At 38.2% G+C, this 27,012-nt stretch overlaps 1 protein-coding gene across 1 annotated transcript in view; it reads right to left on the bottom strand.

Moving 5' to 3' along the window:
• ROBO2 (roundabout guidance receptor 2) overlaps nt 1-27,012 on the bottom strand; it is a 434,311-nt gene that overhangs the window by 43,891 nt on the left and 363,408 nt on the right. Inside the window, exons 15-20 of the mRNA XM_053969447.1 lie at nt 23,769-23,893; nt 20,799-20,970; nt 15,032-15,214; nt 6,357-6,399; nt 4,646-4,773; nt 268-549 (exon numbers count right to left, since the gene is read on the bottom strand). Of these exons, the coding sequence (XP_053825422.1) occupies nt 268-549; nt 4,646-4,773; nt 6,357-6,399; nt 15,032-15,214; nt 20,799-20,970; nt 23,769-23,893 (933 nt within the window). The remainder of the gene's footprint in view (nt 1-267; nt 550-4,645; nt 4,774-6,356; nt 6,400-15,031; nt 15,215-20,798; nt 20,971-23,768; nt 23,894-27,012) is intronic.

Raw genomic sequence — 27,012 nt, 5'->3', positions numbered from 1 at the left:
TTTTAACTGGGTTATTTTTAAAGGTACACCTACCCTAGCCTAATGGAAGACAGATGGCTTGGTGACTAGCACAGGACAAAGAGCATTAAAAGCACAGTGCAATGTATTTTGTGATCAGGTGAGGTTCAGCACACATGCAAGGTGTGCAAGCATTAGTTCAGGTCAACATGAACAGTGTCTCACAGAGCTAAAAAGAATTTTCTAATTCATGCACAGATGATACAGTACACAAAGTCAAGGGCTCTGGAAAATAAGAGCTGTAATTACCATTGTTGCCTTTGCCTTGGTCTGGAAGAGAGTAACCAAATCCCATGAGGTCATTTTTTTGCTGAATTGAGCTTTTCCACTGCGGATCTGGTAAATCGACAGCCAGCTCGTGGATGCTGTTGGAATGCAGGATCTGGGTGGTGGCATATGGTGTAGCCTGCGTTATTTGGCTGGAGCTGTTGTAACTGGTTTTGGTGGTGAAGTCGATGCTGCTGTAAATGGCTCCGTCGGAAAGCATGGTAGCGGTTTTATCTCCTTGCCCTGGCACTGGTGGCAGCACATCTGTGGAACGAAACAAATCACTGATGCACAGGAAGCCTGAAAGTACCAAGGTTTAAGCTGAGAAATAAACGTGTCATTTTGCACGTTTGCATTTCAGCTGAGACAGGTCCATGAGCCAACGAAGGGAAGATGATGTACAACCATCGCCAAGCTATCAGCAGCTGTGACAGGCCTACCACTTGTCCTTCACGTCTCGCTGCCTAAAACTATCTTTTTTCTTTTTTTTTCTTCCTCATACCTTCAACTGTGAAAGTGAAATTTGGAATATTTCTCTACTGAAGAATGTTTTCAGTTGTTCATTCTATGTCAGAACCAATGAAACTGTCTGGGCTTCAGGGAAATTATGAAAGGAGAGAATTTGCAAATCACAGAGGGAACTTGCCCAGCAAATAGGTAGCAAAACTCTCAAAGTAATTTTTTAAGGGCATCACCTTGATTTTCTTGAAACTCTTTGCATCAGCTTATCTAATTTTCCTTTTGACATTAGCCAGTACATTCCTTCTTTTCAACAAAAGAAAAACCTGACAAAACCAAGTTATTTCTGATATGTGAAAGAAAATCTGATATTCTGAAGGGATTTAGGTGATCAGTCCCTCAAAATGGCAAAGCAATGTTGATAATGGAGAACAACTTGTTCAAAATCTCCACTACATTTACCTGAAAGCCATTACAGCATATTTAACTAAATATCTGCTGAGTTTTCTCAATATTTTGAATCCTATCCCACACTGCAATTTGTATCTTTAATCAGTTTCATTGGCAGTCTCTTTCCTCACTAAACACTGAAGTGACCTTTGCTGGTGGAATACTAGATCTAGAAATTGAGACTAGTGAAGTGTGAAGAATCTAATGATGACTGGCATGATGTCCCAAGGAGAACCACAGCATAGAAGACAACCCTCCTTCCTGCTCTCTCAGAGGCCAATATCTCAAATGGTACTATTTTTACAATTTATTTAGACTCTGAAAAGTTGAATCAATTCCAGAATGTACTTCTTAAAAAAATCCTTCATTTATATGCCATTTTCTTTCTACAGCCAGATGGCAGATAAAGGTTCCAACTGTTAACTCATACTTGAAATAATGCATACTCCTATAGTGAGGATGTTCAGATACTATTCTAGGGATCACAGCCATTTTTATGTACCTTAAGCCCCAGAAAGAAAAGATGATTCTTGCACGTAGTCAAGGGTTTAAGCTCAGTTCCAAACTCAGATGTGGGTTTTGTGCAACCTCAGGGAATACATTTTACTCTCACTGTCTCAAAGACTTATCCAGCAATGAGATGTGACACCATGGTCTCCTCACACTGATTTGGTATTTTTTGTTTGCTTTAGATCGTATTTTTTGGGATTTAGTATTTTCTTTTCCTGAGATGAACATTTAGATCATAGAACTGTTTTCTTTTGCGTTCAGGTGTGCTACAGTGAACATTTTAACATGGACCCTAATAACAGTTTTTGTCTCAGGGCAGCAACATAATATTTACAATAAATATGGCAATAGCAAATGCTCAGCAGAGACACTGCAGAAAGAGAGATTAAATTTGGTTATGGTTTTGCATACAGCAGGGAAATGGGTGCAATCAAGTATTTAAAAGATCTTAATTGTATTAACTTATATCTGCAGATAAATTGCAAGTGCAAAAAAATTAAAATTAATGCAAACTATAGCCCATATTTTAAAATCATGTTGTTACTATCTGCACATATGCAATGTGCTTTCCAGAGGCAGTACACAAACAAAAATGCATCTGTGTGCAAATGCAACATGAGATGTGAGATGTGAGAGACAAGTGCAGTCCTATCTTTCTTGCATTTCATCCATAATATGAACATTTCTCCTTTCTACAATTGGTTCCGTCAAAGTATAATGGCTTGAAGTTTAGTAAATAAATTCTGTTGTTGATGTATAAAGTGAAGTAAATCCAGCTCAACCTGTCTGTTGGATTTGAAGACTAAAGGAAGTAAAAACTAGCAAAATGCTCATCTCTGAAGTACTCAGACATACATCTGTCTTTTAGTGCATATTTCTGGCAACTGAAGAGGTATCATCTCTATACAGTCATTTTAAAATGGAGAACTATTCATGTGGAAACACTTGAAAGGGAAGTTGCATAGCTGCCCACCAGTCAAGGACTTTCAGTCATTCTTACTGATAAGTTGAGGTTCTCCAAACATTCTGGGAATTTTCAGTACAAGCATGGATTACTTTTTTGGCCTCAGTATACATTTAAGAACTCAAGGAGTTATTAAGTAGAGATTTTACAAAGTGCCATAGCCTCCGAGTAAAAGTTAAGCGTGATTTGCAAGTTGTCATAGCAAAAACATCACACTGTACATTTCAGACCAAAGATGAAGACGCACTTCCCATTGGAAACTTGCCCCAAAACTCTCCAAAATCCAACTTTTGTTTGTAACTCTTGAGATAAATGAAATAGTGCTGAAATACTTGTGCAGGGAAGCTCTTTCTTGCTGCCTTGGAGATGCAATACCATTTTGTGGCCTTACATGACTCTAAGTCTCACCTGTGCTTCCCACTCACAGCCTTGCTCTCAAATGCCTGTCAGTGGATCCAGGACAGTGGATCTCACTCTTAAGGGAAATTTTTAGGACTGCCTGCCTCAGCTTCTGAGTTTCCAGGGTGAGTGATGTCACCCTACTCTTTTAAAATTCTTACAGAACTTTTATGTTATCACAGGCCTTTTAACCAGTAAAAGAGGCCCAAACTCCATCTATATAGCTAATATTCCATCTCTGCATGTTAAAATACCTCCTATCAGTCTTTAATGCAGAAACATCTAATCTCAGCTGCTGAAACAGATAGAGATAAGTGATCCCAAACCACCCAGAATGAAAGTTTCAGCTCAACTGTAAAGATCATGGGTGGAATTAAGCTGCAGGATGTTAAAATGTAACTGTTGTATCTCTTGCATGAATTTGGACCTATGCCTCAAGCACACTGAGGCCAAAAATTTTTTAAAAAATGCTTCCAATTTCAGTTGTATACAGCCAAATGCTAAAAGAAAATGGTAATTTTTCTGTATTATGTGGGTTTAAGAAAAGATGGAAAAGTACTGAAGGGTTTTATTTTCAAGATATTCACAACAAAGAAGCTGGCAGAAATTCAATTGCCTTGTAAATATTATCCAAAGTTTTGCTTACTTTTAAATATTTTTGACAAGAACTTTATAATGTTTTTATACAGAATATAAATCTAGAGTGTTTTGTTGTAATTTTAAGTCGCAGTAGTCAAACCACAGGCAAGAGGCTTTTCATGGGAATGTATACCCAGTATGATGGATGGTCTTCAGAAGCAGAGTCTGAACAGCATGCAGAATTAGCTGTGTTATCACAGAAACCAAGGAAGTAACAGAGAGATGTGAATATTACTATGACTTTTAAAAATTCCAATCCTACATCTTTAAATTCCCATTTGAGTTAAATGTTTGAAATGAAGTAACCCCTCTAAAAATTCCTTCCTCATTGTAACAATGTATCTTTACCTCACATCCCAAAAGGTGCGCTCTCAAGTAAAAATGGAAACAAACCCCTAAAAGATCAAAATAGTTCGATTTTATGTATCCTTTCCTCCTATGAAAAATAGAGTTGCCTAAGACCTTTGAGGTTTTCTTCACAGGTTATGGTTGAGACTGAGAGCAGCAAAAGGATGAATAAGGTGACAGCAACAAAATTCTGGTGTCCTTCTGCTGAAGGAACATCTTTCCTGCATCTCCGGAGTTCTCCTCTGCTCTTATGGACATCCTCCATCCTTGGCTATACTGCCCTTCATGGTACATTGCTCATGTCCACAACAAAGGGAATGAGGTTGAGACACAAATCCATTTCTCTTGGCATCATAAACAGACCCTGTCTCACCACTGTGGGGCAAATTACAAACTAGACCGACATTTTTAAAAAGTAAGAAGAGATAAAGTGAAAGGAACATTTTAAAGTCAATTTTCAGTCAAATCTAGAAAGAAAGAAACACATAGAATGAACTATAATGATAAAAATATTATACAGTATTCATCATAGATGTTAACTAATGGAAGCCTATTTCATAACATCGGGTGACTTAACAAAAGGAAACCTACCTCCACGACCAAAATTCCCAAGATCATTGGGTCCACTAGTGCTGTTATTTACTGGCAGACTTGTGGCAGGCCAAGAGTCTGCAAGCCAAGGATAACTGGGGTCACTGGCATTCAACAGACCTGGTCGACTGAAGCAGAATAAGAAAAAGAGATATACACACAGATATATATATATATATATATATATATATATACACACACATATGAAATTACAATACCTGTGAGATAAGTAATGATGGAAGTGGGCATATTACTGTTCTTCTAACACCATAGGTAACTAACAATTTAGGAGACTTTAATTTCTTTCAAATTACAATTGTATAGCCTTTGATGATTTAAAGACCTTGAGAAGTTAATTAAAGTTATATACAAATCAACTTTGTCAGTAGAAGTGGGACTAGGCATCCGTTGTGACTCTGCCAGAATCCAAATGAACTCCGCTGTCTGTGTGAAACAGGAGTTAGGCAGCACCATCACGGGATCCTACGCCAGGGCTGAATGATAAATTACCACCTCGAGGGAGCCATCACTCAAACTGATTGCTCCATATCAGCCATTTCCAGGACTTTGGGCTACTATTTCTTCCTTCCCTTGCATCCTAAATGCATGCCTGTCATCTACAGGCTGGTAACTCTTTCTTTGAGCACTCTTGGATGGTTTAGAGGCAAACAGGTTTGAGGAGGATTAATGGGAAGTCCACAGCTATCTCTGTGTGCCACTACTGCATGGCTTTTATATCCCTGTAATTCCCACTTTGAGAGCAGTGTTAAACAGGGAGCATGGTGAAAGACAAGGCACTCTTGGGCCACGAGGCACCGTGTCTCCCTCACCCCAGGACAAACCGAAATGTAGCAAGGCAGGTGGATTGTTTGTATTTGTGTTCAGCAGGGGAAACAAATCATTTGCTGCAGACACCCTTTTCTCCCACATGAAAACAAAAAGCCGTCCGCAGTTCCGCAGTTTCCCTGGGTTATTAAAGCTCTCGTGAAGTTGGAGCAACATCTCCCATCATTGAGCATTACAGACCCCTGCCTGGAACAATCCCTAAGAGAAACATTGGTTTCTATGGAAACGGCAATAAGACGGCCCAGCCGCATTCTTGCCACATCTACTCGCTCTCATTAGGCCTAATCTCTTTTTGCTAAAATATTGATTAAACAGGAGATTGGAAGTTATTACCAGGGCCTAATTACAATCTCCATATTGGCAAAGGGAAAATAGATGAGGATATATGGGCCCGTTATCAGCTTTTATCAATTTCAATTGAGTAGCCAAAGTTGTGGAATCCAGTCCTATCAATCTACAGCCTATTCATCATCCATGAATCATTTATTTTGTGATCGATTAAGTGTAATTGTTCACTCACAGCAATTTAGGGGGAGCCAATAAGGAGTCTTAAACAACAGCAACTTCATTTGCTAATGTCTAATTAATGCAATAAACATCCCAGTAACAAATGAACACATTCTTTTTGATATTTACTACTCATTTCTTCCAGGACATCTGGGAGATATGAAACATCTGGGCTTGTTTCTTCCAAAGTGCACAACAGACAGGTCATTAAACCTCATGGTAAGCTACTTAACTCCTCCTAGCGCTATCAGTCTTCCCAATGATGGGCTATGACCTGAGTGCATCACCTATAGCATTGTTCAGATCCCTTACTTTAAAAATAAACACAGAGGAAAGACCTTTATATAAAGAAACATACCTTCCATTGCTCATTAGTCCTCCATCTCCTCTTTGGAAGGTGACTGTGTTTTGGTTGAAAAAAACAAAACAAACAAACATACACACACACGCACACACATATAAGACAGGGAAAAATCAATTAGTAATAATAAAAAGTAACAATTCAAACTGCTCAGTGTCCAAGGTTGGAGGTCTCTTGGCACCATCCCATAATAAAGCACAGAAATGACAAGAAATGGCTCAAGCACATTGGGGCTACAGTTCATTTAGGATTTCACCGCACATTCCTGATTGACAGCACTTTACTGATTGCTCTGTACCTTGCAAGGCAAAGCAGCCACTGAGCAAAAGGCCTGAATTCACCACAGGCCCCTTCATACGACTTTGCATTGCAAGCTTGAGCCATGTGATCAAATTGTTTTCTTGGCATGCTTCTGCTTCAGCACATAATGACATTGCACCAGTGAGTTAATAACATCATGTCGTAATGCAGTAATATAATGTCACCACACAAATATGTCATTTCCCAGGACAAACACAAAGAGGTGGCAGCTCTATTACAGCTGAAGGGATGGAAAAAAGCATCCAGCTGCACCTTTTCCATTAGAAGTACATTTTAAGAACTAGCACCCATACATAAATGCACACATGCCAGTGTCACCGGGAAGAAAAAGCGTTTCCAGTCTTCCATCCATGGGGATGCCAAGGATATAATCAGAGGGAGACAACTGCTTTTATCTCTCCATTCACGGGCGTTTGACAAAATCCAGCCTCTCCCTTATCTATCTATTAACAGGATTACATTTCAGGGCAATATATGTAAACTCACATTACTGGTGAGGTGCTAATTGACAACATTTGATGATCTTTTCTGAAATACTGAAAAAATATTTTGAATCAAGGCCAACAGACTACTCTGGTTCTCAGTGGCAATATCCCATTATTTATTGTCAGGCATAGATAAAGCAGACTATTAAATTATACCAATGTCCTGGACACCTGCAGCCTTGAAGGCCTCTGACTGGATAAGGGTTTGAATTTCAGTGAGGAATGGAAGAGTTTGTGACCAGCTTAATTTAAAATAGACATTCATTTGGAAATAGTATTTACCTTTGTAAGACAGTTGGTCCCATCAGTAAATTGTAGCTCCCAGAGTATTTGCAAGATTTTCCGAGTATTAGTCCAAACTACACTAACTCAGGATTAGGCTTCCTATTACACACTATTCTAATCAGACAAAATTACTACAGCCAACAGAAATTCTGTGTTCATCAAAAAAAAAAAAAAAATAAGCAATGACATAAAGCCACTGGGAAAACTCTTCTGATACCTTGTAGAATCCTTGTTACTTTATTAACTCCTAGGGTAATTTCACAGTGTACATTCAGCAAAGGGGACAAAACTGTCCCCTCTGGAAGCTCTGCTGAAGAATAGTAGGGTGATTAATTACCCTTCACTGCACAGCAGACTAATACCTATATCAGAAAATCACTGCAGTCATATGTCACATCAAAATGGTTAATAGCTGAATTTTGAAAGGGTGTAATCAAACCAATTAATGAAAAGAAAATCAAAATGCAAGTATGGAAAGTACTAAATAAAGGTCTGCTTTGAAAAACAAGACATGGTAAAACATTGTGGGCAATTAATTTTAGAGGCAATGCTACTTTCATTCACGTGATATCTAAAAGGCTGTCAAATGACTTCCACTCGTTGTTTAAAAGTGAATAATCTGAAGTGCTGTGCATATCATATGTGATTATGCAAAGATGTGTGTACTGCCTGGCTTTGTTTCCAAGTATCTTGGTCAGTAGTATATTAGACGCTGTTTCCTTCCTCCTCCTCTCCTCCAAATTTAATACTTGATTTCTCCAACTTTCTGCATTTGTCAAAATGATAAAAATAGGGAAAACGAGAAACAAAGGCTCCTTTGATAGCAACCTTTATAAATAAAGTTTACAGATGTAAGGGAATTACAGTAAAACATATTTTCTGAAAACTGCTTGGATTAATGCTCTTGTTTAGACTGTCATGTACCAGAAATTATTTGAGGTAATTTTGTTGCCACTCATATAGCATGTACAGGTGTGTGAGCTTTTGAATGTGCATGTCATATGAAGAAAATAAAACCCACAACAATATTTGTGGTCTACAAAGTATTTATATCCTTGTGTACTTTTATAAAGCAAAGCTAAAATCAAGGAGCTAGCAGGTGATTTCATCAATGTTTGCCTGGCATATTTTATTTTCTGTGTAGGCAGGTATGGAAAAACTCCCAGGCATGCCATGAAAACTCCATCAAGAAGACATGACATAGAAATCTCTTTTCTAGAGCCAAAATTGCTGCAGGTTGGCTGTGGCATAAGAGATTGTTGAGAAAAAAATAAGGTTCACAGAATTTGCTCCTTTTTCTTCCATGTGTCCTGGTGGTAGTAACTGTTTCCTGGTTTTGTGGGTTTTTTTGGTTTTTTTTGTTTTTTTTTTTAATTTCCTGTGTTAAATCAACTTACACCCTCCCAATATATGCATCATCTTTAGAAGAAAGGTTCAGCTTGCAGTGACATTGTTTTTCCTAGGGAAGACTGAGTCTTGTTTATGTGATGTGTATGGAGCTGGGAAGGAAAGCAGGTTTTTTTGTTTACCCTTCACCCTGTACATCAATGTATGCATGGTTATAATCTCAATGAGAAAATAAACCAGAAAGCATTTTATTTATTTAATGTGCTTGGTGTAAAATGCTTTGGAATATCAACTAAGCTTGCCAAAATTCTTCTTGAAGTGTGGCCATGTCACTGGGATGCTACAAAACCTCCCCATATTCCTGATGCCATCCATAAGTGGGCTACCTGAGGCTGGATAGAGAAGGTGCCTTTCTTTTAGCATCAATGTTGTGAAAGGCAAGACAGCTAACAACAGAAGATATGGTCAGGCTGCCAAAAAAAGCACTATGTTTATCATTCCTGCCATACATTTTGTCAGCATTTTTTCCTGCAGTTTGATTTCTGCAATTACAAAACAAGTCTAAACGCCTGAGTAGGAGCATACTTAATGCAATGCAGGCTTGTAGATGTCACTGTAAAAATAAAACACACAGACAGCTGGCTTTATTCATCCTGTCTCCACTTCAAAAAGCAGCAGAGCAATTTCAAGGGGCAATGTAAGAGGAGGGAGGGAAGGATGTCCCTATCACTGACCCACCTATCTTCCTTGCTTTTTATCACCAAGGAAGCAAAAAAGCTCTTTCAGCAGTCTTTGCATCTGATACATGTTCTTAGAAAGGCTGAAGACCTGCAGGGATGAGATTGGTTTTCAAAAGAAGATGAAAAAATAACCTCTGCATAGAGAGATTTTGAAGGAATCCCCACCAGCCTATACTTCAAGGACTGCAAAAATTCAGAAATATAATCCAAAGTGCATTTTAAATGCATAAATATTTCAGGAAATTATACTGTATATATTTGTACGAAAACCAGCATATGTTAAGGAGCTTTTCACATGCTTTTTATTAAATATATAAGGAGGTACCAAAACCATTTACTAATACTATCTGACAAGGTTAAACTTAATCTTCATGCCTGCTGGAACTGGAAAAATATGAATGTATAGTAAGTCGACATTCTGAGGCAAGGAATCTTTAGAAAGCTTTAGAAAGCTTTCTGTATGCCTATCTCTAGTAGGCCACATTTTCCTACTGCAAATGAAAACTTTAATGTTGCCAGCCAAGTCTCATTCCTTTTACTGATAAGCTGTTCCTCAAATATGAATGTAGATTAATCCTCTTTTAATAAGCATTAACTCAGAACAGATAATCAGCACATAAAAATTCCATCAAATCTTCTGTCTACCTTTGGATGATTCTGTCATATAGTTTATCCTCATTTAACAGTTTCAGGAGTTGCACATAAAATATGTAACATTCCATGATTCTCTATTTTTAATCTGTTTTCTGTTGACTGGGTTTCGTAAAATCTTTAATCCCAAGGAGCACTAGTCACTAAATAAGCTTACCTATTCATAAGTTAAAATACATATTTACTTTTTTTGCATGACTGATAGCCTAGACACTTGAAAACACCTGAATACTCTGGTGAGTGGGTACTGGCACAACAAGTTTTAGGGTACAGGAAAGATAAGGGTTAAAAAAAAAAAAACCCAAAAAACTCCAAACAAACAAACAAACCAACCCAAAAAATACCCCACCCAAACAGTGCAGCAGCATTTTAGCTTTCACACAAACTCACATAAGTGAGACCAATCCATCCTTTGTATTACAGGAGAAATGGTTGAAAAGGGATGACAGTTGTGTTTAGTGTCCTTGTGCTAGATTTGGGTTTGCTGAGAGTATGTCACAGTCACAAAAATGTATAGTCCTTGTACAGCTGCAGATGGTAACATTACTATTTACCAACAGAAATCTAACAAACATATTAGCTAAATTTTATGTTTTGTAGCACTGATATTACTGAGAATCAAGGCCTGGTGAGTCATGGTGGAAAGGGAAGTGGAAGAACAGTGATGTACAGAATTGTGGTTCAGTAACTACTGGAGCCAGTTCAACTGAAAATAACTAAAAAGATTTAGCTGTGATTATCAATGCCACTTTATTTGTGACCATCTGAGCCATTGATCAGTGCTTATGAAAATGTTCCCAAACACAGAGAGCTTAAAGTATTTAACTCAATCAGTTATTCTGCCCTGACACAAATCGTTACAAACTGCCTGACATTTGCTGTTTGCTCTTCTCCCATACATGTTACAGTGGCATAGTCACAAAGCAAAAATTGTACAACTCAGGAGCCTAATAACAGAATACAAATAGCAAGTGGTCCTAGTGAATGACCCATAATCTGCAAATAACCCAAAAGAACATTTTTAGCAAGTAATTAAAAAAAACCAAAAACTGTGTGTATTTGGACTTTTAAACAAATTCATTGACAAATGTCTCTGAGGAGATTCTGAAAGCTACATAGCACTGTCTAAATGACTGTATCTAAACCCAAACTGTTTACAAACCATAACTTTGAAGTTGAAACTCCACAAGCACAGGTATGTCTTTCTAAATGATATTATCAAGGGCAAAATAAAATATTAGAGAATTAACAAAGTTTGTTATGGAACTCTGGGTCTAAAGGCAAGAAACATGCACTGTGTTCTGTCATAAGGAAAGTACTTTTTTAAATTAAAACATTTTTTTTGGACTCGATTACTGGAGGACTTAGGTCCTCAATTCCTCCAAAAGTTAGTATAAGCCAGGAAATAGAATAGTTCTGTGAAGTCCACAAGATGTCAAAATTGCTTTTAAAACAGAACATTTTTGGCAGTACCTCTGATATATCCCAGTTGCCCAGCACATGTGGATCAACAGCATGAAATCATGCTCAGACCCTGTGGCTCCAGCATAACCCTGTGTCATGCCAATGCATGCCAAAAACACAATGGTAAAAATGCACCACAGCTCAAGACAGCTGCCAGAGGCATAGTCACAGGAACCAAATGCAAAGATGTATTTAGTTTTGGAAAAAACCCTATGTTGTGTCTTAAAGAAAAGGCAGTAAAATGTTTAAGGTGGGATGTGCTGTGCCATAGCTTACAGTACCTTGACCAAACCTGCCTGGAAGCTAGGGGAGCAATCCTGAGCTCTCAGAGCTTTATAAGGACATTTCTCCCTCATGGGCTCCTGGGGCACACATCATCACCTTTGGTCATCTGCTCTTTCCTGCTAAGCTGAACAGAAACTGTGGCTGAAGGCAAGCAAGAGTGAGGAAGCAGATACTAAGCATGAGGAGACAGCTCTGGTAAAGGCAACTGAGGGGCCAAACTACACCCAAAAAAAATTCTGCTGGAAAACACCAAGATTTATCAGCCTTTAACACTGTAACGCTGAGGTACAATTATTTTTGAGTTTCTAAATATCAAGATCAGGTATGAGAGCAGTAGCTAATTGTTTGTATTAATTATTTTTTTTGTATACTCTATTGTATACTCTATTTTTCCTGACTATTCATATGTTGAATAAAGTGTTTGCAGCCTGCTGTTTCAGCCACTTTGTTTATCCATCACATATCTTTAATCATGCTTATGTCTATTGTATAATAATCTACTGTATTCTATCTTTTTAAAGATAAGAAAAACAGGATACCAGCAGAGCTGGGTAGTAAGAAAAAACCCCAAATATTTCAATTTTAAAACCCTGTAAAGTCAATGAAAGCATCAGTTAGTGACTAGATTGCTTGAAGGTCTGAACACCTTATGGTAAGGCAAACATATACTTAATGAGAGCTGAAGTTTCATTTCTCCACTTGCATCTGCTAAACTGTTTGAGCTTTAAAATCAAAATTCAGTTATATATGAATAATGCTTGTTTAAGTTAGTTCAAGCATCTGGTCCTGAAAATTACTTTCAAAACTGCATTTCAGATCGTTAGGTGACTTAAGTATGCAGATTTATAGTGACAGGGACATTAGTGGTGGTAGATTTTATTTTTCCCTGGAATCCAGAGGAGAATGGATGCTACATTTTTATCACAGATAGGCAGCCAGAGTATTTCTCCTTGTACTTGGTTTTAATTCTTTATATCTCACATGTTCATAAACACTTTGATAGCTAATGCTTGAAATGGTGTGTTGGTGAGGTAAGAGACAGACTAATGGACAGTACCTGCAGGGGTGAAGGTGAAGGACTGAACTGCAAAACAAGAAAGCAAACACATTGTGAGTTACACACTCTGACAAAAAGCACTAATTGCAGGGCATGAGTTTCCTCTGGAAATCACTCAGGTGGGGTTGAATATCATAAGCAGGACATAACAGCTGAGCTTAAAGCACCAACCAGCCAGCAGCCAATGAGAAATGATGGTTGGAAAGATGAGCAGTGAATTTTGACAGTCACATTTGAAGACTCTCTGTGAGGACATGCTGTACTCCAAGCTGTAAACATTAGGATGGACTCTGAAGCATGATCTGTTATCCACTTTCCTTGCTGAACGCATACACAATTTCACAATTGCAACCGATGTTCACATCACATTTAGATGCAGCAAACGCCGTGAGAAGGAATGAGTTGCACGAGACATGCTGTTTATAACTATTTACAGCTACACTCTTCAAGTTAGAACAGACTGTTCTCAATTCTCCCTCACCCCAATATGCCAACTCACATACAGGACTAATAATCCTCCTTTTTAAGAAAAATCTTGTTTCGGCTTGCGTCCAAAGCTTTAGGTAGGACTACTTCCTAAGAGAAGTAACAGCACAGCTGTGTCTAGTATGAAAAAATCTTGGGATCTAGAATGATATTTCATGTCAGCACATGTGTAAGTGTGTGAGCTATATATTAATTTCTCAGTTCAAACCACCCCATCTCTCAGAGAGTAGAAGTTACTGCTATTAAAGGAAAGAAAAAAGCACCTTGGGACAAAGAACAAGTCATGAATGACAGAGATCACGTGGTGACACAAAGTGAGGCTCCACAAAAACCAAGAAGGTCCAAAAGCCACTGGTCTCTCCTTCCTCTCTTCCCACTGCTCATCTGATGTCTTCTTGTCCTTTCACTAAGTCAGTAGAAAATGAATGCAGCAGGAAGGACTGAAAACCAACATGGAATAGTTTCCTGCTGGCTTAGTGAGCCCAGTCAGAACACTGAGGAGTCTAACTATGGCTGAACTGAGCTGGGAACAGTTTGGCTGTGACTGATTGTGGGGTTTTGGCAAGCTATTGCTCAGCCATTTAGGGAGCCTGAGTCCTTGGTTCTGCATTTGATAACTTGTAAATAGAAGGGCACTTGTGTAACTTTAGTGTCATATAATGTCAACATTAAATATGCTCTGTCCTCTGCCCTTAACTGGGCAAATATTTTCTCTTTTTAAGTGTTAATAAGAACTACAAGAGAACCTACTGCAATATTTGAAGAACTGGAGTTTTTATGTGTTAAATTAGGCTTCAGAGTAACCCATTTTATGACAGTTCACCTGACTTCCCAAAAATTCATAAGAATCCTGAAAACAGAATAATACACAAAACAAAGGCAGGGGAAAGATGAATATATTTTCATTTGCAAGAGTATTTAATTTTCCAAATGTAGTTTTCAAAAACTAATTTATAACTGGAACAAACATTTAATGAAAGAGAACATTCCACGATGTTCTGCCTCCAAGACAAAACTGTTTGTGGCTTCCGCCTTAGGTAAATTTTGACAACACTTCTCTGTCTAATGCATCACTCTTCCAGCTACAGATATGAAGTCACTGATTAAGTACCTTCATTTATTTGCCATGCACATGGCTTCAGAGACATGGAAATACACAGGAAAGAAGGAGAAGACAAAAACTCTTGAACTTTCCTTGTAAGGGTCTAGTCTAATTCATATTTGAACACACAAATGATGCCGCACTGCCAACAAAGTGCCTTCTGAGCAAGGGGCAAGAGGAACAGCTAATCCTCTTTGTACTTTTTTAATGCTAGATGTGCTGGAGATGTAAAAATATTGCCTTATGATAATGATGAAATGTAGTACCGAGCAATGCACTTAAAGCTTCTCATACACCAGCAATTTCACAGCATACATTTAAAACAAGCATACAGAAGTCACCCAGGACACTTTTGCTGTAAGTTCAATGCGTTTTTTAGGTAGGTTTAGTAGCCCCTGTCCTTTTTATGATAGCACCTGCTGAGATGGCAATAAAGTCACTGCTCTTACCAGCATAATTGCTGAGCCCCTTCCTCTTCTTTCTTCGCCAGTACAGCCAGATGCTGAAACCCATGAGAATGACCCAACATGCACCACCAATGCCAGCTATAAAGGCAGGCTGCTTCACCACATCAGTGATTTGTTCAGTTATGCTGTTGTTATTTTCAGTGATGACAACCTCGTTACGACCTCCTGCACAAGAGAAATTGAACAGAATGTGGTTATTCTGGATTCTGCAAGACACAGTGGAACCAGTACAACAAATCAAAGGTTTCTAAAGAATAGTAATGGATCTCAAAAGAATTACCCACAGTAGAAGAAATTTAAGAAGTAGCAATGCACACCACAATCTCAGTGTTTCTAGAGCAAATCCATAGCCATTTTGCAGATATATATTTGGAAAGACAGACCCATAGCACACTCCCAAGTAATCTAACAGATGCCAATGCAGAGCTTTTTTTTTAACAATATACATATTTGTTAGTTTGTTTTTCCTTAATTGTGGACAGAAAGCAATAATGAGAAAACGGATCACAGGAAACGAATAAAAAAAAAAAATCAAGCAATCAATAAATAGCTTTTTTCAAGTAAGTAATCCAGATACAAAATATTAGAAGAAGGCCACAAATTCTTGCTCAACTAATTTTTTTTCTCTGAATGCTGGCTTCCAAATTTGAAATTAACAACAAATGCACTTTCCACTGGGGAAAATATGCATTTTCCAGCAATTATTCCCAGGGGAAAGCAGTTCATACAAATTCTAAGTGTACCATCTTTGACACAAAGCAGAAAATCGCACAGTTAACTGTAAGCACTGAACAATCACAGCAACAGATGCTATTTTTTTCACCTAGAATATGCATACAAATTTTTAACATCAACCTGCAATAAATAATTTTTACTTGGAATACCAATTAAAGTGACATACATAAAAAAATTACTATATAGGATCTTAAATTGTACATTACAGCAGAAAACTGCAAATTGCAGTAGATGCTCCTGTTGGATTTTTGCCCCTCTTTCTCTAAAAGGGAACTTTTCTAAAAGAAAAAGCTTGGCATTTGGCTTGAAAACAAATGCTCATAAAAATCTGAATGGAAATACAGGAAATGCTAAAGCATATAGTTCTAGGGCCAGCACTTTCAAATTGTCAAAAATAGTTTTAAAATTAGGAAATGCAGAACATATTTTTCTAAAAAAAAAAACAAACTCCTGAATTTTATTTTATGTATGTTTTATATAAATTGCCCACATCTGCAGTTTTGAAATTTGTGGAAGATTATCCATCATTTCCAGTAAAAGTATTTATATAGCTCAATCCTTGAAATGTTTATGCAGTATTACCAGATGCCTGTATACACGCTGAAGAGCTGCAGGAGTAGCTACTCTATTGAGACAAAGAAGAAGCAAACAATATGATTCTCAATTATGAGAGTCTATCACACACATAAAGGTAGTTGAACATTGCAGTAAAACACCGAAATGGTCACTTGGAGGAAATTATTAAGAGTATTGTATCATTACGCCATGCTGTGAAAATGTACACATTCCTTTTCTATAATTCAGCAATGCTCAGATTTACTCCTTCCAACACAGCAGCTCGCTGGCTTCAGCCTAAAGCCAGCACTCGGGGTCTCTGGCTGAAGCAGACACAAGAAGCCTGACACTTCCAGTCCCATTTCCACGGACACCTCTTTGCAGGTGACCCAGAGCTCCCACAGCCATGTTCTATAAAAGGGGATCCTTTGAGAAGATCCCTCTGGGACTGCCTCTGCCCAGCACTGCCCCTGCCAAGATGCAGCTTCAGGCCCTCAATGGTGCTCAGAGCTGGGCTGGGTTAATCAGGGAGAAATGCAGTGCCCTCCATGCCATTGCTATTGCACTGCTGATGACCCCAGTGAGTTTATTAGGCTTCCTCTCTTTCAGCACCATGTCAGAATTTAGTACTGATGACTGTCTGCTTTGGCAATCAGACTGTGGAAGCTTTGCTAGAGCCTAGCTTGCTTTCAGTCATTCTGGGCAAGGAACAAAACAGGCTCCCAGCAAGCAGAATAGGTCCCACAGAAAGGTGCTGCCAGATGTACAAAAAGTGCACCAGCACTGGTGTCATGCACCAGTCTGTACTGGCCATCCTGGGAAGCTTTATCAGCATCAGGCTCTGGGAGCTGCAGGTGTCCTTTGCCACACCTGAATCTTTTGTCTTGCCACTGCCAAAGGCCCAATGGCTGCCAGGCCTGATTCAGTATGTGAGAATGAAACTGAGTGAGCAGCTGTGGCAAGCAAAGAAAGCAGGCAGCAGTATCTGCTTTATCTGATTTTCCATGTTTTTTTCTGCCCATGGAACCAATCCATAGGAGCACCCCAGTGCTGAAAGAGGAAGGGCTGACAGTAAAACTAATAGAAAGGGGCTCTCCATGGCATGCTCTTCCAGACACAAAATCGATCTTCTAGTAGAAATCAGCATGGGAGTTGGAGTTGCTCTAATTACCATTACCTTGCAGTTAATTTCTGTGCCCTTTGGAGGAGAGGCCAAAGCAGTGGGACAGTGAGGAAACAGGTAGTCTTGGCACTGCTTCAGACACAGTCATGCTACCAAGGAGAAGAGCAGGCAGGGAAGTGCTTTGTAGACATGAGCTTTGGGAGTGGATGCTCCTGGATACAAAAATGAGTTCTTTTCACTAAATCCTCCAAAAACATCAGAGGATTCTGTTTTCTCTAAGACCAGAAAACAGTCTTTTGAAAAGGGAGGACGTGAGAGCAAACTGCAAAGTGCCTGGGAAAAGGTTCCAGTGGACTGTATGCTCTGCCTCTCTTCTAGGGGAAGATACAATCTGTCTCCAAATTACCTTCTAAAGTTTGCAGTCTGGCTCTTTGCTCTTACCCTTCTGTGCCTAGCAATTACAACTGCAAAAGTAATAATTCATTTAAATGTCAAAATAACATATGCTTTATGAATTTGATGATCGAAGAATAAATGGAGACAGATGAATGTTATCCACTGACTTTTGATAAAATTAATATAATTGTAGGGGGTTGGGGAAACAAACAGAATTATTCTTGTACTTCTTTATATAATATTCAAACAGAAGTAATAAATAGGTACCAGTGTACTATTTCATATACTGCAGGTGGTTCTGTAACAATGCTGTCAGTTCAACTAATTAGAACATAGACAAGGGAAGTGTGCGACCTGTAACGCTCCATTGTTCCTGAAGACAAAAACATAATGAAATATAATGTCTTCCTCCCATTGGAGAGTAATGAAGAACAAAACTAATTTGTCGGACCAAAAATTAATTAGACACATCAGATTCGATTGTACCTATTACTGTGAAAGTTTGCAGCTGTTCCTCATATTATTATGCCAATGATGGAATGTAAGAGGGACCAGGCCAACTGATGAAGAGAAATAATAGCTACAGCATTAACCAGCATTGCCCTTATCTCCAATTTTACTTCTGGTTTTCCAAGTGAATGTTTTTTAGCATACCATTAGTGATCATAAAATTTTATTATTGATTCTCTTGGAGTATTCTGTAAAATTTTTCAACATCCTGCTTCAGGTATGGGCACAAGATTCCTGTAACAGTGAGACAATTTCTAACTAAAGCAATAATATACTTCCTACTGCTTCCTACTCTCGTTTTTTTGCTTTCTGGATTGTCACGGGTCTGTTATCTACAACTCTGGGAGGCCAGTAGTTGATTATCCACCATGAAAACCAGAAAAAAAAAAGCCCCAAAACATTTTTAGAAGAATGAATTCTATATTTAAAAATAACACCTCTTTTTATACACTGTACTCTGTATTTCATTACTATTAGAAGTTTTTACTGCTAAGAAACACAGCTTAACTCTCCTGCACCACTGACCCGTTCTCTCCATAATTCAGCATTTCTGGAGCTGTTAATTCTGTTTGCAAGTTGTTAAATGGTACAGATAAGCACCAGACCATACAGAACTGTATTAAGCTTTCCCATTCATTATGATGTTTTGAGGTTTATTCATTAGCTCACTTTAAATCCATGTAACCAGTTTTTTTAAAATTTCCTTTAAAAATATTTTTCATATTTTATGATTTTGATTCCCATTCAAACATTGTGCCAACTCAAGTTTTTCAGAAATGGTATCACTTAAACACTTAAACACACTTAAATTTATCAAGCAAATTTATAGTCTGAGAAATAGCTGCTAGCAATTCATAATCAATAGCAAAATTGGGCCTAAAGAAAAGGGAGATACAGATCATATATGTAATAAACACATCCAGCTTCAGGCACCCAAAAGAGAAACAGAAATTATAACAGAAACATAACCCAAACAGAAACTACTCCCTGTAACTTTTCATGCAAATGGCTCTCAAATGTGCAAAGATGTCACCAAACAAACTTGTTGAAGCAGACATTCTGGGCTCGTTTAAGGAACAAATAAATATCACTAAGAACTCTGGGAATCATTGCACCTTTGGTGCAAGTATAACTCACAACACATTAGGTGACACAAGACTACCAATGTACTTAAAATGCAATACACTTATTGTGTTTTGCTGGAATAAGTGCAGTGCATTTCATGCCTAGTTAGATGGACCCCTTAGTGAAATAATAATAATAAGAAAGTCCTGGGTCTCTTGCATTTTCAAAAATCAATTTTTTGTTTTCACTTCTAGATATCTTTTTTGCCTCTTTTCTTTGGTGTTTCTGTAGCTGCTTTTTCTAAACCAAGTGATTAATTTTCACTCTTGTATCTCTGTCTCCAGTGATACTTCAAAGCTGAAGTATCCTAGCTTCTGTTTTGATGAATGGGGAACCTAAATATCAGTAAACATTTAAGCAAAGCTTGTGGGACAGCCTTTTCTAAAGGTCTACATATAATAGACTAGTCCATGTTTGGGACAGTGTATTGACAACATTTTCTAGAAAGAAAATATTTATTAACAAAAGTCCCCCAAACAAACAAACAAACAATTAAGTAATAACTAAGTTAGATCATACACATAAAGGTAACAAAATTCCTCTATTGTGCACTCAAAATAGGTTCTGCTTTGCACAGCTCATTTCAGGTTTGCTAAACATAAATCACTTCTAGTCTTCCATATTGTTCCCATCTTTATATTTTATACTCAGGAAAATTTTCCTGAATATAAAAAGAAGAAGAAATAAAATCTGTGTTTCCCTCAGGTCAGGAAATTAGTTCTGCATGTAGACAACTACCAAGATTCAACTATTTCAAAGGCTGGGATGATAATGCTACCTTTGCTCTCTAATTGGTCTAAACTTTTGCTTTGACAGAGGAGGCTTGTCTTCTTGGGATACCTGAAAAACACTGACTTTGACATTCAGAAAACAATGGTAAATAGTGCCTTAGGCACCAGTGGAATGAGGAAGGCAATATTCCAGCCATTTTAACAGAAGGAAAAGGGAGCTCAGGCTCCACACATCTGCCAACCTGCAGAAGTGGTAAATTCATTTAAAAAAAACCCAAAACATTAAATCAGTTTCACTGGGCAATCTGCATTTTCTCATATGTCTTGGGAACATACTTCTCTTTGCTGTTTGCAAGAACTCTGCAGTTAAGAGAAGAAAACATCATCAGGCAGTGGGACATAAAAGCTAACTAACCAGCTCTAGCCAAACCTCATCCTTTCCTTCACAGATTTTTACACTTCCAGAAGTGATGTATGAAAGCATGTCTGAGAGAAAACAAACAAACAAACAACAAAAAAAAAACCCCTCAAAAAAACCAGGCAAAACAAAACAACAGAACAGACAATAACTTACCAATTATTATGGGTTGTGGGTCACTTTTTACTCCCACACCTGCACTTGTGCTTGCAGCAACTTCCACGCGGTACTGGATACCTGGATATAGGCCACCTATTACTACAGACCGAATGGCTGCATCTACTGTTTTGTTGATATGAAATCGAGTCTCATTACCTAGGCACCAGATCTGGGACAAAAGTTGATGTGTTAAAATAGATTAAACTCTTCACACTCACACAATCGCGCATAGTTATGACATATCAAGGTATTTCATGGCAATCACTTCATTTGGGACTTCTTGACAATCTTACTTCCTCTCCAGAAAGAGCTGAAATTGGGATGATTTAGCTCAGCAAGGTATCCCAGATTAGCACAGGATAGCTGTGCCAGCTGCAAAGACTGCTTGCAAATACCTCTCTGGACTCTGGCTCTCCATGGAGTGCAAATTCTGTGCTTTCACTTCTGAGAAGCACAGACCAGATCATCCAAGTGGCAAAGAGGTGTTATACATTAATCAAAATCTTGTTTATCAAACCTTTTGTGTAAAAAAACCCCACATTGTTTCCTTCTAAATTTCCTGCTGAATAGCAAAAAGATATGGGCACAGGTTGAAACACTTCTTAAAGCACTAAAGAATAAACACTTTTCAATTTTTTTTTTTTCTCATTGCACAAGAGGGATACTTGAAATTTCTGAAATGGAATAAGCACAGACTCATATTTACTGCTGCCTTTGTGATTAGTTACATTGTTTAGGAATCCAGACATCAGTTTCTCACTCAAATATTATCTAATTAAACAGAAAATCCACCCTATAATCACAACTAGCATTTTGTGATGAAAACAGTCTATGAGTTCAGAGTGTTATGTCTCCCTCTTGCATTTTTTATAGAATTCTCCAAAGAGGTTTCGAAACTAACTTCTAGGCATGTTTCTTCAGTTAATGCTATCTACAAATACTGTTTCTGTATTACTAAAGAAAGCATCTACTACCACACAAGAAAATCAATGCATAAACAGGTACACTTACATAAAAACAACAGCAGGAGAAAACACTATTGGTGGAACCACTATCAGTGACAAACTAATGCATCTAAGCAACAGCAATAGTATCTTTATACTTACTTTGACCCTGCTCAGTGTTTTACCACACCTTATATTTTTTTTCTGTGAAATGCTGAGAATGATTTGAAGAGGAAAAAAATTATTTTGTTTTCCTAGGCCTATTTGTCAGCCAGAATGCATTAAGGTGAGTAACTGTTGCATTCATTCCTTCACTCCTTGTGAGTCCTTGTCTTAGGTTACAGTAGCTATGAGATGCTCCTAATTAAAAGCATTTAATTAATTAATAAATTAACAGGCATTCTGATATTTGAAGTGGAATAAACAGATCTACTTTCAATTTGTTAGAAAATGCACTATGGAACTTCAGCAATTATTTTATACTGTAAAATATCAGACTCTCTGCACCATTATTAGACTCTCAAGTAAATACTAAACTCTCTGCACCATTCACTGTAGCCAGTTCACTACTCAGGCAGCCACCTAATCTAACACTGGAGGGCTGTAATAGGTAGTGACTCCAGCTGGTTTTATACACAGCCCAGAGGCCTGAGCATTCACCTGGAACATGGCTTTTATTAGCCATCAGCCCACTTTGTTTCATATCTATATGCTTTGTGGTTTAGGAGTGTGCTTTACTCGTTTGCCTATAAGCCCTGGATGGTTTATATTGATTTATACTGGAGTCAGGATCAAGATTAATTAAGCCAAAGGATAATTATTAATTGATATGAAAATTGGATCAATAAAATCCTGGGATTAATAAATCTTGATATTGACTGAAGCAAAACAAAAGAAGTGTTATGCTAAACATAAGCATTGTGAACATTTACTGCATCCCTCTGACCAAGTGAAAAGCTGGAAGAGGTTGAACCATTATCTGATTTAGAAGCCAAGCACTTTCTTCCTTCTTCATGCTGTGTTCCCTCAAGATACAGCAGGGGAAAAAAATCTTTTTATTTGAAATAACCTGCAGTCACCACTTCCACCCTTTGTGGGACTGTCAGGAAAGCTGTTCTGATTCATCTCAATTAAACATTTCACACTTGGTGTATATAAGCCAGCCACAGCAAGGTTAATTTACCAAACTGTGCTCCATGCTGTGACAAGGCTGAACCTCGCCCAATCATTTTCTCCACCTGAATAACAGAGTGCATTTTTTTTAATGTTGTGAAAATATCCTTGTGCAAAAGCGATCTTAGTATGAAATTACAGACTACAACAACATTTAATGTATAAGGAGTGGTTATTTTGAGCCATCATAGCAAAAAAAAAAAAAAAGGAAGAAAATACAACCAATGCAAGTAACTCTCATGTAGCAAACTTTGGATATACTAGTTGTGTTCAACCTGTTTTTCAGAGCTAACAACCTGGCACTTCAAGTTCTGAAGCTTGACAGAGATAGTACTTGGAAGAAGTCTTGAATCCTCCCAGAACCACAGTCCTTGACTTTGACCTTGAAGTGTTAGGATTAGCATTTTTGCAGAGGAAATAAGAAGCAACTTTCCTGCCAGCTTTGCTGACAGATTGAAGGTACTCCAAGGCAGGGACTTCACTGCCTGTTTTTGGAGTGCAGAAGCCCCTTACAAAAAAAATATCTCCTCTTCTTGTTCCACAGCAGGGAAAAGTTAGAAAGATAAGAACTGTAAACTGGCTAGAAATGACAGCTCTCTTTCATATCAATCTCATGGTGGTTTTGCTTCTTAATACAACAGTAGTATAGTAATAATAGTAATAGTAATAATAATAATAATAATAATAATAATAATAATAAAAATCCATAAGCAGTCAGTCCTCTTTATATAATTATATGGGCAGCTGTAAATGCTGTCAGAATCTAAATCCATAAACAGTGCTATTGTTCTGTAATTCAAGCAGGCTGTTTCCCTAAACACACAACCCTCCCATCAGACATTGTGTGTACCTTGTACTCCTGGATGACTCCATTTTGGTGATCTGGAGGGGGAGGATCCCAGGAGATGCTGATGCTTGTGCTGTTGTGATTTCCAACTGTCAGGACAGTGACAGACTGAGGAGGAGCACTTGGAGCTACACCAAGGAGAGGGAGAAAACAGAAGCAAGGCATTAATCTATTTGTTAGGGCATGGATTTTGCTGAAGCAGTGCAAGAACAAGAAGACAGTACAGAAAACTCACATTCCAAGGCATATACTCTTGTCAGGCACTGACAATGTTGAAAAATGCCCTTCTGAAGAGAAGCATAGGGCTGAATGACAATGTGGAATTTGTGGCAATGGAGAATCAATACAAATCACTCCTCATTTATTTTTATTTGGCATTTCTTAAATTTGCATTGGAACTGTTCTCATATTTGCCTTTGCTTTCCATAATATGCATGAATAACTATGGATATATCAACTAAGTCACATGTGAGGTTGCTTCACCTGATCTGAAAACTGTTTTGGTACTTCTATTTTTACATGGTCTAATACTGATGTGAGCAGCCAACACTTAATGACCCTTTTTTGTTTGCTCTCCAGGAAGACAATACCAGGTTTAAACATAGAACTTGCATGTCCAAACTGGAAAAGGCTTAAAATGTTCATGGCTTTACATCAAAAACCAGTGAATAGAGCAGGTGCTAAGTTAGGTCACATATATACTTCTGTCCTTTTCTGCCCCTAGGCAAATTGCTTTCCCTTCAGAGTCACGTTCAGTTCAACCATTCACAGCTGTTTGGCTGGTCACTGCACATCAAGGCCAATTCTACAAAACAACTGCTTGCCAGCCCTGCTTGTTGTCTAGAAGCATGAAAAAAAATTAAAAATCATAGTTATTAGTGACCAGAGCTATGCTGGCAAAGCTCCTCTTGCAGCTACACCAGCAGCAGGGTGCTTCTGTTTGCTCAGGGAAGTGGTGCAGGAGCTCTGCTATGGAAAGGTCTCCTCTGTGAGCATCTCCTATACCCATACTGGGCTTTCCTAGCATGGCTGTGGCTGCCAGGGCAGAAGACTGTCAATATGGCCCTGCTCAGCCACCTAAAACTTCTTGCAGCCCCCCTCGTCCTTCCCTTGCTCCCAGGCAAGGGTTGAAACTCCACCACAGTGGCAAGCTAGGCCACCAAGGTTGACTGTATTATATTAAGATATAGTCCCTGGGGGGAAAAGCTGATGGATAGCAGCTGCTTGGAACTGGTCCTAGAATTTATTTATTCCATCTCTCCCAGTCCATCTACCCAGTCTTCAACAAAACTAATAGAAAGAGGCCAGAAAAGTGTGAACTAATAAAGCAAGCATGGAGTGACACCTCTCCAGGACAATTTTCCAGTTCACAGGAGGCTGTTGCTTGGACACCTTCTGTTCTAGTGAGGTGTCTTTGTGTTTTATGAATACTTACGGAATTTTTCTTCCACATATTTTTCATTGCTTTTAGTCTGATCTTAAAACACTTCATCTGAAACATGAAAGTTGCTTTTGAAAACTTATACTAGACATCATACCAGAAACGAAAATATTTATCATTCTCCTGCTCCAACTTCAAACCCAGATAACAACGTGGTTTGGGGCATCTCACATCATGTGTCAAAGTTCCCTGACTCCATCCCCTGGTCAGAGTGACTTCTTCACTGCTAAACTTCATGGCAACAGAACTCTAGTCCTGTCTTTAACAGATATCCATGCCCATCCTTGGACCATGCTTCTCAGAAAAGCCAAGAGCCCCTGGTATCTTTGTATTAAATTCTGGCAGGTTTAACACAAATAAGCACAGCTACAGATATCAGAAGTGTTCAAGCCTCCTGAGTCAATTCAGATTTTTCTATTGTTCTCCACAGCTTCTTTGAGGCTGGCTGTGTTCCCATGTTGGAAGCTCCTCAGCACTTGACCTGGCACAGGCTCATGGAGCTGAGCTCAAATCTTTACTCTGATAACCCTGAAAAATTGGAGTGCTCTGCTGCAAGAATCACACAACTTCAAACTAGGGTAACAGAGGTGAGGACAAGGAACCATACAAGATTACAGCAGAAATAAAAATATTTTAGATGAAAAATGAAACACATATTACAGTCCTGGGAGGCTTCACATTTTGACAACTACATTTTCAGATGCTGGTTCAGTTGCAAAGCTAATAATGCTTGGTAGAGTCCTTGTGACCTTGCCTGGTGCAGAGAAACAGTGAACTGGAGGGGAGAAATGGAGCTGTATTGTGGGCATTTTGACTTTTAGCCAGCTCGAGTGAAGCATGGAAAGGTGGCCTTGCAATCGTGCAAAGCATAAAATTGGTGAAATAAATAGCTGTACTGTGTATTTTATGGCACATGAAATAATTTGCCACACAATAAAAATCAGCATTTTAAAAGTCTTCAAGTTATTCAATAACAATAAAACTGTGAATAAATGCATGTGTGTGATATTAATTAGAATATTTTACATGAAAATAATAATCACAAAAATGGCAAAGCTTAACACTGCATAACATATTTTTGGTTTTACGTACAATGGAACAACTCACTCAAATATATTTACTTTCCTTACTGAAACAAAAAGAGCATTCAGAAATATAACGTCCCATATATACATACCTGGGGGGAGAGGGGAGTGTGAGTGCAAAAGAAATGTAAAATGAATAGCATACCCTAAAATTTAAAAAAAGACCCGTACTGTATTCATTTGTCTTTTTATTTAAACTGCATGAACATTCTAGTTAATATTCTATCTGTGTGTGTTGGTGTTTTTGAGGTTTTTTGAGGACACGGGATAAATCTGAAGCAAAATTAAAATTACAGCTAATGAATGCAGCTGTGGAAATATCGTTTTGAGAGCTGCATTAAGGTGAGGAGATACTGACAGAGAGCAGCTGATAAAAGCTAAGGAGACCTCCATTCCTGTCGTATTTTTGTGGTGACAAAGTGCAGGACAGGTACTACTCCATAATGTTACTCCAAAAGAGATTTAACAGTGGATGCAACTGAGAAAAAAAAAATCTGTCTCTAGAGAAAGAAAATGAAAGAAATAGTGAAAATTAAAAAATAAAATCTTTGATTTAGCTCCCATAGTATGCATGTACACATGTTTGCATGTACCAGCTCAGCTTCCTCCCTCTGATAATATCACTCTGTAAGCTGGCACTGTGATATAAATTAAGCCACTCATCTGACACTGCAGTTATTAAACAGATCACATTGAAAAATAACATTTTTAAAACCGTTTT

The sequence above is a fragment of the Vidua macroura genome, chromosome 2 (assembly GCF_024509145.1).
Source record: "Vidua macroura isolate BioBank_ID:100142 chromosome 2, ASM2450914v1, whole genome shotgun sequence".
In the NCBI taxonomy this organism is placed as follows: domain Eukaryota; kingdom Metazoa; phylum Chordata; class Aves; order Passeriformes; family Viduidae; genus Vidua; species Vidua macroura.
This window is presented reverse-complemented; position numbering and strand designations above follow the sequence as displayed.